The sequence below is a fragment of the Echeneis naucrates genome, chromosome 14 (assembly GCF_900963305.1).
Source record: "Echeneis naucrates chromosome 14, fEcheNa1.1, whole genome shotgun sequence".
Lineage (NCBI taxonomy): Eukaryota > Metazoa > Chordata > Actinopteri > Carangiformes > Echeneidae > Echeneis > Echeneis naucrates.
The window spans coordinates 15,349,937-15,359,823 of NC_042524.1; the positions used below are offsets into that span (position 1 = coordinate 15,349,937).

The 9,887-nt window shown below is 42.3% G+C and overlaps 1 protein-coding gene across 1 annotated transcript in view; it reads left to right on the forward strand.

The window, feature by feature from the left end:
• nlgn2b (neuroligin 2b) overlaps window positions 1-8,978 on the forward strand; it is a 29,191-nt gene extending 20,213 nt beyond the window's left edge. Inside the window, exons 4-8 of the mRNA XM_029518881.1 lie at window positions 2,765-2,950; window positions 5,765-6,030; window positions 6,213-6,366; window positions 7,239-7,605; window positions 8,045-8,978. Coding sequence (XP_029374741.1) covers window positions 2,765-2,950; window positions 5,765-6,030; window positions 6,213-6,366; window positions 7,239-7,605; window positions 8,045-8,978 — 1,907 coding nt within the window. The remainder of the gene's footprint in view (window positions 1-2,764; window positions 2,951-5,764; window positions 6,031-6,212; window positions 6,367-7,238; window positions 7,606-8,044) is intronic.
• The last annotated feature ends 909 nt before the right edge of the window (window positions 8,979-9,887 follow it).

The following is a 9,887-nucleotide window of genomic DNA, read 5'->3' on the forward strand; positions in this document are numbered from 1 at the left end:
CAGCAAGTCTTCTAGGCATGGAATGAACCAGTTGGCGACATTTTGCAACATCAATCTTTTTCCATTTTCCAAGAATGACCTCTTGTAGAGACTGGATGCTGGATGGAGAGTGATGCTCAGAATTCCCCATAGGTGTTCGATTGGGTTCAGATCAGGAGACATACTTGGCCACTGAGTCGCTTTCACCCTGTTTTTCTTCAGAAATCCGACAGTGGCCTTCAATGTGTGTTTGGGATCATTGTCGTGTTGGAAAAATGCACCACGACCAAGGGCACGGAGTGCTGGTGGCATCCTCTCTTTCAGTATAGAGCAATAAATCTGTGAATTCATGATGCCATCAATGAAATCCAGCTCCCCAACACCAGCAACACTCATGCAACCCCACATCAGGACACCGCCACCACCATGTTTCACTGTAGGCACCATGCATCTTACTCTCGTGTTATAAATTAAACAGATGCTCTATTCAACTTATTCTTGTCAACATTTGGGAAATAGTTTTTGTGTTCACTGAGATATTGTGAAACATGTTACTTTTCGAAGGGGGTCTACTCATTTATGCTGAGCGTTGTATGTTTAAAAAAAATGGTTAGATAAAAATATTGGCAGGAGATGCAGACACTCCCCTCTACCAACACCCATCCATCCACCCGGGACAAGTTAAAGTAAACACCAAAATATATGGCGAACCATTCAAGTTGTCCAAACATGACATAACTACAAGTGATATGAAAATGATAAGTATCATATTGTGTTATCTTATCATAATCTTATAAAACTTTTTCATTAAAGTGTTTGGGCACTGGGTAATATAAATCATTACTGAGACAGACCCTCCTACCACAACGACTACAGGCTGCTAACTGCAGTTGAAGCTCAGTTAAGAGTGAGACATGTGGGTCACCCTAATGTTTATAGAATTTAAGTTATAGAAAGGTCAATTTAGCAGGTTGTCATCATCACCACTGCAGAAATGATCAACATCATCACCACCACTTTCACATTATAATCACACTTGAAAAAGCCCAGACTGCTGTCTGCATTATATATTATCACTTTCATTATACAAATCCCTGAAAAGGAAAAGGAAAGACTTTACTTTTCAACAACATAGATCATGTGTGTAACATGTTGCACGGTGTGAATGTATGTGCTATGTATGTGAGGTCCAGCTTTTAAATTATTGCTGAATATTATTGCTCAAACTACACACGAGCTGTCGTGGTGTATAAAGCAGCTGTGTGTGAGTGGATGGGTTTTCTGGCGTGACATGGTTATTGTGTACTAGCTGCTAAATCTGCACAAGAAAAAATGAAAATGTCCTCCAGCCATCTTATCCACTGAGGACACAAACTATCATTGCGATAACCAGAGAGCTCCATCTTCCCTAAATCTGTTATATTGAATATTTTCATTTTGCAAATGGCTGGCATGGCAACATGTATGTGAAAGAGCTCAGAGAACATTTTTACCTGACCTTACACTTCCAGTTAGCTCAACGGTGTGAATGTTTCAGTGTCTTTCAGCTTTGGGCTCTGTGACTGGTTTTCATTCATTCTAACCGCAATCAGAGACAGGTTTACATCCAACCAAAGAACTTTATGCAATGATTCCCCAAACAAAGTCCCTCAATAGGAAGATTTGTAATTATAATGTCTGTACTATAAGTGGAGTGTAAGCACATGACTTTTACTAACAAGATCATCATATGAACTTAAAAGGTCGCAGTGGATGGCAATGTTTTGAATGCGGTTTGCTTTTCGCCGCACTCAAGTGGCCAAATACATCTTACATGATACTAACACCGACCCTAAAGAGCTATATTTCCATGACGCCATGGTGTCAGTCAGCTGCTGCAAAGAACTAAATAAGAAAACAGCTCATAATTTGTGGTGTGGTGGGCTGCAAAAAGAGAAGAAACATGCTTTTTTGTAGTTGGAAATGGTTTTCCTTTTCACTGAATTCACAGTTAATTAGCCTCACTTAACAAGAACTAAAGAGAGCTTTGTGCAACAGATTAATTTAGACATATTACTGAAGTCTATTAGTGCGTCTAAGCTATAGTCAATGTCTGTGTTTATGTATCCCTGCCACTACTGGGAAAGTCTGATCGCACAGAAAGTGACACAAAGAAACATCCTGATCTGCCGGAGTGCGTAGATGCAAAAATTATTTGAGCACCTTTCTGCAAATTCCAATTCATCCAAACACTCAACAATATGAAATACTTAGTTGCAGGTTGAAATTGCTGGGTGGTGCTTGAAACATGTGTAATTTCATGTAATTCCCTTTAACAAGAACAAAGCATTGTTATTGTGCTGAGTGTGAGTGTGTGCCTTTTGCATGTGTGTTTGTGTGACATTTTGTTCAGTTAATTTTATCTTGTTGTGGGTGTGCACCTACTGTGTAAATGTGTGTCCTGGAAGTAGGTGAAACATGCCTTCTGTTGCTCTCCTCCTCTCTCTATGCCAACAAGTTCTCTTAACTGTGCTGTATTTCTAGTGTGGGTATTAAAAATTTGTAATTTGGCAGGGCTTTCTGTGTGAAATCTCCTCAGATTTGCAAAGAGCTGGAGGCTGAGAAGTTCCTGACAATGACAGGACGACATCTTATGTCTTATGTTGGGATACTTTTGCAAAGGGGGTGAACACACGGGACTGTTATTGCTGTGCACCTTATTTCTGCCCTGCTCCTGTATTCACACGTGAATCTGTACTTTCTCTCTTTCTCTTCCACCCTGTGTTTGTTCTAATTTGCCCTGCAGGGTTTCTGAGCACAGGGGACCAGTCTGCTAAAGGGAACTATGGCTTGTTGGACCAGATCCAAGCCCTGCGCTGGCTCAATGAAAACATTGGCCACTTTGGAGGAGACCCAGAGAGAATCACCATCTTTGGCTCCGGTGCCGGTGCCGCCTGTGTGAATCTTCTTATCCTCTCTCACCACTCTGAGGGTCAGGTTCTTTCACTCTTATTGTCACCTTCTAGTGCTGCTCAGGCAAGATTAACACTTTGGGACAGTGGAGGTAGCGCATTTCTTCACAGAGCATGTTAAAACATTTTTATTAAGATTTTAAATCTGATAGCGATATACGGTCATATTAAAGGATCCAATATTCACAAATTAGTCATTGACTACCTGCAGTATATAGTATTTCTTTCAGTAATCTGACAGGAAACCAGAATGTCAATCTGGACGGTGCTAGGATAAACAGATGGGTGAAAGCAGTAAGTTATTTGCCATAAAACCAGCACTCACCTTGGGACACAAGCTCTCTAATAATCCCAAATAATACTGTGGGACAAAGATCCCTGAAAATTGTCATTTGCCAATTGAACCTGTGTGGACAAAGAAAGAAAAAAATTCTGCACACATCTCAGTGCAGACCAAGGTCTTTGTTGGTCATATTTAAAATCATTCCATCTCTTTAATGGGTGAACAATATAGTGGGGCCCCCTTTTAACAGTAATCTTATCATTTGGGCTAAAAGATAAATTACAGTCTTCTGTTCATCTGTCTGGTGTTTCTCTAATGTCACCAGCAGGCGCCACTGCTGTAGAATTAGTCTGTTTGTTGAAAGCACTCATCAATTACAAAAGTAAGGAGTGTTCACTAAGTAAACCACAGTGTCAATATTTGTTTTCCATGGTGCCTTCCACCACGAATAAATGTGAAACAGACAATAAATAAACCAGCAGTTTAGAATTGACGCAATATTCACAATCACTCCCATTAAGTAGGTCAGCACGTAAAGGCTATGTTGCCTAAAACTGCTGACCTACTTAATGTACCTTAATGTACCCTAAATATTGATCTGAAACTAAAAAAAAAAAACAATGCAAAGCTGAGTAAGCTATCCGGTTGAATTCAGATCTTTTGATCTCTTCAAAGTGTTGTTTGTCTACTGGAGCAGTTTTTGCTTTGGAATTTTTTATGGAAGAGAAAAGATTCATATGTGAGTTGAGTGTCCTTGGTGTTTTCAATGTTGTGAGTGCTGTGCCTTCGGAAAAGCTGTGTCACACCAGTGTGTTTAAGTGGTTTTCATTCATAGATAAACATCTGCATTTATCAATTTTGATATTAGGAATGTATAACATATATTGTCCACCCTTATCATTTAATTTTGTATGACTTTATGGATGGAAATACTATTTTTAAAAGTGCAGTAATTGCTTCATCATTACGCTTTTCTCAAATTATCACTTTGGGGAACGGAAGGATAGGTTATACTATTTACGAAGGACTGTATTTACTTTTTCCTTTTTAAATGACAGATCTCTAAATGATCTGCCAGATGCTTGATCTCTAATCCTGTGGTGTGATCTTGGTTGGTAGGGCTCAGAAGGTCAATAGCACTCAATACCTTACCAAGAACTCAGATTACATTATTACTGAACTATTAACCTTCACTGGGACAAAAGCACCTTGGACAGATGAAACAAATTTATCTATTATCTGCACAGCATGAAGTGCATTCACAGCGTACTCAGTGTGTGCAAGAGGAAGCACTTCTCTTTGTCATTGCCCAAAGAAAATATTCAAGGGGACATTGAAGAGCATTTCAATAATTGGGTGGTATTGGCCAAGTTGTTAGTTGCTGGCTGGTGGCCAGTTAAACTTGGCTATATTGTACGGTGTCCATTTTTCATACAAGCCCATCTGATCACACACACACACACAAAATGACACAAAGGTTTGTGGATAAAACAACACCATGAAATAAGCAATCACATTAATCTCCAAATGCATTATTTCTGCTTCCAAAATTGTATTCTGGTCTGCAGACTCCTGTGCCACATCCGCTGTGATTAATTTAATGTTTGACCTAAAAGACATAAAATTCTATTAGAAAACACATTTATCAAAACATATTTGTTTGCAGGTAATTTTCCAAACTTCAAAGTTCTTTAAACAGGCGTTTGCTGGTTTTTGGTATAGGTTAAGTGTATGGTAGGATTTCTGTCATGTAAACACGCACCACCAAAAACTGAAAGCATAACATTCACATTATCATGGCAGGTTGTGATGCTTAGCAAAAAAAAAAAAAAAATCCTCCTCTGCTCCATTTTGAAGGCAGGCTTTAACACTGCAAAGCACAGAAAAAGTTGGAGGTTGAAGAGTTTTTAAAGGTACTGTGTTTATGTGTGTGTGTGTTCACAGAACAGAGATGAGATGAGCAGTAGAAGAGCTGGGGCTGCAGCTGAGAGGCTTCTTAATTGATTTCACAGGGAGAGGAGCGGGGGTGGGGCACATGCAGAATATGGGGGGGCTTAATTATTAATGACAGAATCTGCAGATAAAACAGAGGGACAGCAAGCCACTTTACATAACAGTGCAGCGGTGCAACAGTGCGCGCAGTTTTCTTTCTCTTTCTATTTTTCTGTCGCTCTTTCTGTCTTTCACACTTTATCCAACGTATCCATCAAGCCCACCGCTCTGTGCAGAGATGTCGCCCTTTTTCTTGCCGCTGTCTCCCATCGTATGCGATGGAAATAACTTCATTGTCCTACACGAATGTTCAAAAAGATTTTTCTCCAGCCATGAAAAGCAGCTGGATATCTGCTTCATCTTGCCTCGTATGTAATATTCTACAATTGCTCCTCCTCCAACATATGCATTATTGAAAGCGCTCGCACTTGAAGGCCCCATTAGCTGCTAGCAAAATTGTGTCAGAGAGGGAAGAAAGCAAAGCTCCACTGAAGGAGAAAAAGTGACTGTATGTTTTCTGTTGAAGTATATCTGATGTATATGGATCTGCTCTGCATAGGCCTGTTCCAGAGGGCCATCGCTCAGAGCGGCTCAGCCATCTCCAGCTGGTCAGTCAATTACAGACCGCTCATGTACACCAAGATCCTGGCAAGGAAGGTTGGCTGCACTCTTGGGGACATGGCTGAGTTGGTCGACTGTCTGCGTAGAAAGAGTTTTCGAGAGCTGGTGGATCAAGACATCCAGCCAGCACGCTACCACATCGCCTTCGGACCCGTGGTGGACGGGGATGTGGTTCCCGATGACCCCGAGATTCTCATGCAGCAGGTCAGCGCTGGTTTCTCTGAGCATCATAACTGCTTTTTTTTTTTTTTTTTTTTCCTTCCATTAATTATTTCCTTGCTCTGGGTATGTAGATAGAGCTCTTCCCTAACTTTTACTAATTAGAGCTTATTACTGTAGTATTCTGTTTCATCATGTCACGCTGTGTGTGTTTGTTGTTACACCAGGGCGAGTTCCTCAACTACGACATATTGCTGGGTGTCAACCAGGGAGAAGGCCTGAAGTTTGTTGATGACAGTGAAGGAGAAGACGGAATATCAGCAGCATCGTTTGACTATACCATCTCCAACTTTGTGGACAATCTATACGGATACCCAGATGGTCAGAACTGATTTTTTTCTTTGAACATATTCTCTATTTTAAAACTGAAATCTGCCATTTTCCACCTGTTGTCCCTCCTCTGGCACCGGAAAGTAATTAAAACAACATTCCAACTGCACCAAAGATTGCAGGGATTTTGAAATTGAGTTTATGTCAGGTGAGTTTGGTCAGGTCATTACACCCTACAGGGTAATGGCTTGGGGAGCAATGCAGATATTTATTATTATTTTTTAACTTTTAGAGGATTTTTTTTTTTTTTCAAACTCTGAGGGAGCTGCTGTGACAATAGAGCTGTAGAGCCGAAAGACTTTGAAAATCTGATTAATTAAAAGTTTCACACGGATAAATATTCATGAAGGCTATGTATTTAGGATGAGGCTTGCTTGCTCAAAAGTCTGAAGACCTTCTGAATATTTTTGCATTGATGACAGTCAAATCACAGTTTTCAAGTTTTACTTTTGAATGGCTTGATTGGGAAGCCACGCTGCAATGTGTTTTTTGTTTAGTTGTTTTTTTTTTTTTTTTATTATATGTATTTATATTTATTATTTATTTAGGGATAGCCATATCAGTGCCATACATACCTGCTGCTTTCACATTGTTTCACCCCTGAAGAGCTTTTTAGAAAAAAATCTGTTAAGAAAAAAAGTGATGGATTTAACAGGTAGTGGCTTTGATAATTTATTTGCTGTAATGAAACCTCAGACTAAAGTGGCATAGGATAATATAGATTTTGCTATATAGTTTACTCTGTTCCCAGTAAACATTGTTTATTGTGCTTCCTGTGCACTGATCTGATTTTGTTGGTGCAGATAAGCGCTCATTCTATCACTGTATAGTACGTACTGAGGTTCCTTCTTGTTGCCTCCCAGGTAAAGATATCCTGCGGGAAACCATAAAGTTCATGTACACCGACTGGGCTGACAGGGACAACAGTGACATGCGCAGGAAGACCCTCCTGGCTCTGTTCACAGACCACCAGTGGGTGGCCCCGGCCGTCGCCACTGCCAAGCTGCACGCTGAGTTCCAGTCACCTGTCTACTTCTATACCTTCCACCACCACTGTCAGACTGAGGCGAGGCCAGACTGGGCTGACGCAGCCCATGGCGATGAGATCCCCTATGTATTTGGGATTCCCATGGTGGGAGCCACTGACCTGTTTCCCTGTAACTTCTCCAAGAATGACGTGATGCTCAGCGCAGTTGTCATGACGTACTGGACCAACTTTGCCAAGACCGGGTTTGTAGAATTCCAAATTTTAAGTTACTTTCTGATGTGTGGCCGGTGAATTATCTGTGTGTCTTAGAATTTGAAGTCTGCTCAGTTTTGCTCAGCCCTGGATGCATAAAATTATATGTTGGGGACTTTTCGCTCTGAAAAACAGAAACAATTGTCCGTTTTGCATTTAACCCTGAATGAAATTGGGTGAGATTTGGCAAAATGAACCAAAGACAGGGAGCAAGTTGTTGTTCTAAAAATCCAGAAACACAGATCTGTTCTATCTGTTAAATGCCGCTGCTAGTCACTTCAGCTGCACAGTTACCCATTTTAAATAATGTGTTTTGGTATATTTGTTTATTGTAGTGACACAGAGAATGCAATGCTATGTTGTTAACTTAGCAGTTAATGATTGAAGAAAAGCTGTAATTCTTCTAATTCTTTCATTTCTCTCTTCCAGTGATCCCAACCTACCAGTTCCTCAGGACACCACCTTCATCCACACCAAGCCCAACCGCTTTGAGGAGGTCATCTGGACCAAGTTCAGCTCCAAAGATAAGCAGTACTTGCATATTGGCCTGAAGCCTCGCGTCAGAGACAACTACCGGGCTAACAAGGTGGCCTTCTGGCTCGAGCTGGTGCCACATCTCCACAGCCTCCACGAGGAAATCATTAGCTCATTTACAACTCGACTGCCACCCGGAAGCCCCAACCGCTGGAAGGGCTCTCACAACCCTGTTACTCGTTCCACACGACACCCTGTAATCTCCACCTATCCTCCTGATCCTCAGCCGGATGGCTCAGAGAGACCCCGCTACTCTCCCTTCCCCAGTGAGACGAGGGACTACTCCACCGAGCTGAGTGTGACGGTAGCTGTGGGCGCCTCGCTTCTTTTCCTGAATGTGCTGGCCTTTGCTGCGCTTTACTATAAACGGGATAAGCGCCACGAACTCATGCAGAGACGCCACCGCCGACTCTCCCCGCAACGAGGCACGACGATGGGCATGGGTGTCGGCATGGGAGTCGTGGGGGCCCCACCGCACAATGACCTGGCGCTGAGTCAGGAAGAGGAGCTAATGTCGCTTCAGATGAAGCAACAAAGAGTGGAGCTGGAGCACGGCACACCTATCCCGTCCCGCGGCGTCCATGGCGACCTGGAGCCTCTGCGGCCTCCCGTGTGCCCGCCTGACTACACGTTGGCCCTCCGGCGAGCACCGGAGGACGTGCCACTGATGACAGCCAATACCATCACCATGATCCCCAGCACCATCAGCAGCATGCAGCCCCTCCACCCCTTCAACACTTACCCCCCGGTCCCAGCCCCCTCCACTACACCCGTCCCCAGCCATAGCAACAATGCCCTGCCACACCAACACTCCACCACCCGTGTATAGGACCAGGCACAAGCTCCGCTACCCCACTCTGCGTTTTCAGAGACACACCACACAAACTGCTCCATACAAACTTCACTCTCACCGCCCTCTATTCTTCTTTACTATATCTTTGTCTTTTCTCATCAAAGCCCTCAAGTAAAGCTGCAGTTTGTAAGATTTTAAGCAGTGAAATACCTCTAAAATGTAATCATGAAACAAGGGGGCTGACTCAAAAAGCTCCTTTTCCAAAAGCTTGTCATCATAGCTGCATACTATTTTGCCCCGTTAAAGCTCTTTGAACAACACCAACAAATGCAGCTTTAAGCTCATAGCTCTTTCTCTAAGAGGTATGGAGCTAATCACAATCAGTCAGGCATCTTATGTGTAGCTTGGTTGTTTTGCGCATGTGTTGTTGCATCAGTAAAATTAAGTTTAACATAGAATGCATATATTCATTTTCATTCATTTCGGGTAAAGATGTTACAGTAGCGAGCAGCTTGGTAGGAGGCGACATATGTTCCAGCAAGCTGTCTATCATCAAGCGGTAATTTCTTGAAACTTACAAAATGCAGCTTTAAAGACCCAATCTGGAAGTGAAGTTTGGCACATTGTGTCCCATGTCCCAACAGCTGTCTCTGCGCTCTGATTTTGGGGAACCTTTAGTCTGAAATGTATTGGCATGAGCGGGAGCACTGGGATGAACACTATCTGACAGTTGAGAAGTCGGTTCTCGTCAAAACCTCTATTTACAAATGCAAGCACCGGCTTTCAGTTACAATGAGGCCTAAATGCTTTGAAAGTTTTGCTTTTTAAAAATCTGGATACACAGAACTGATGCTTTCAAAGAAATTCCAGATTGGGGCTTCAACTGATGGGCAGTACAGGAAATAACAGACTCATGCTCAGTCTGGGGGACGCAACCTGGAATCC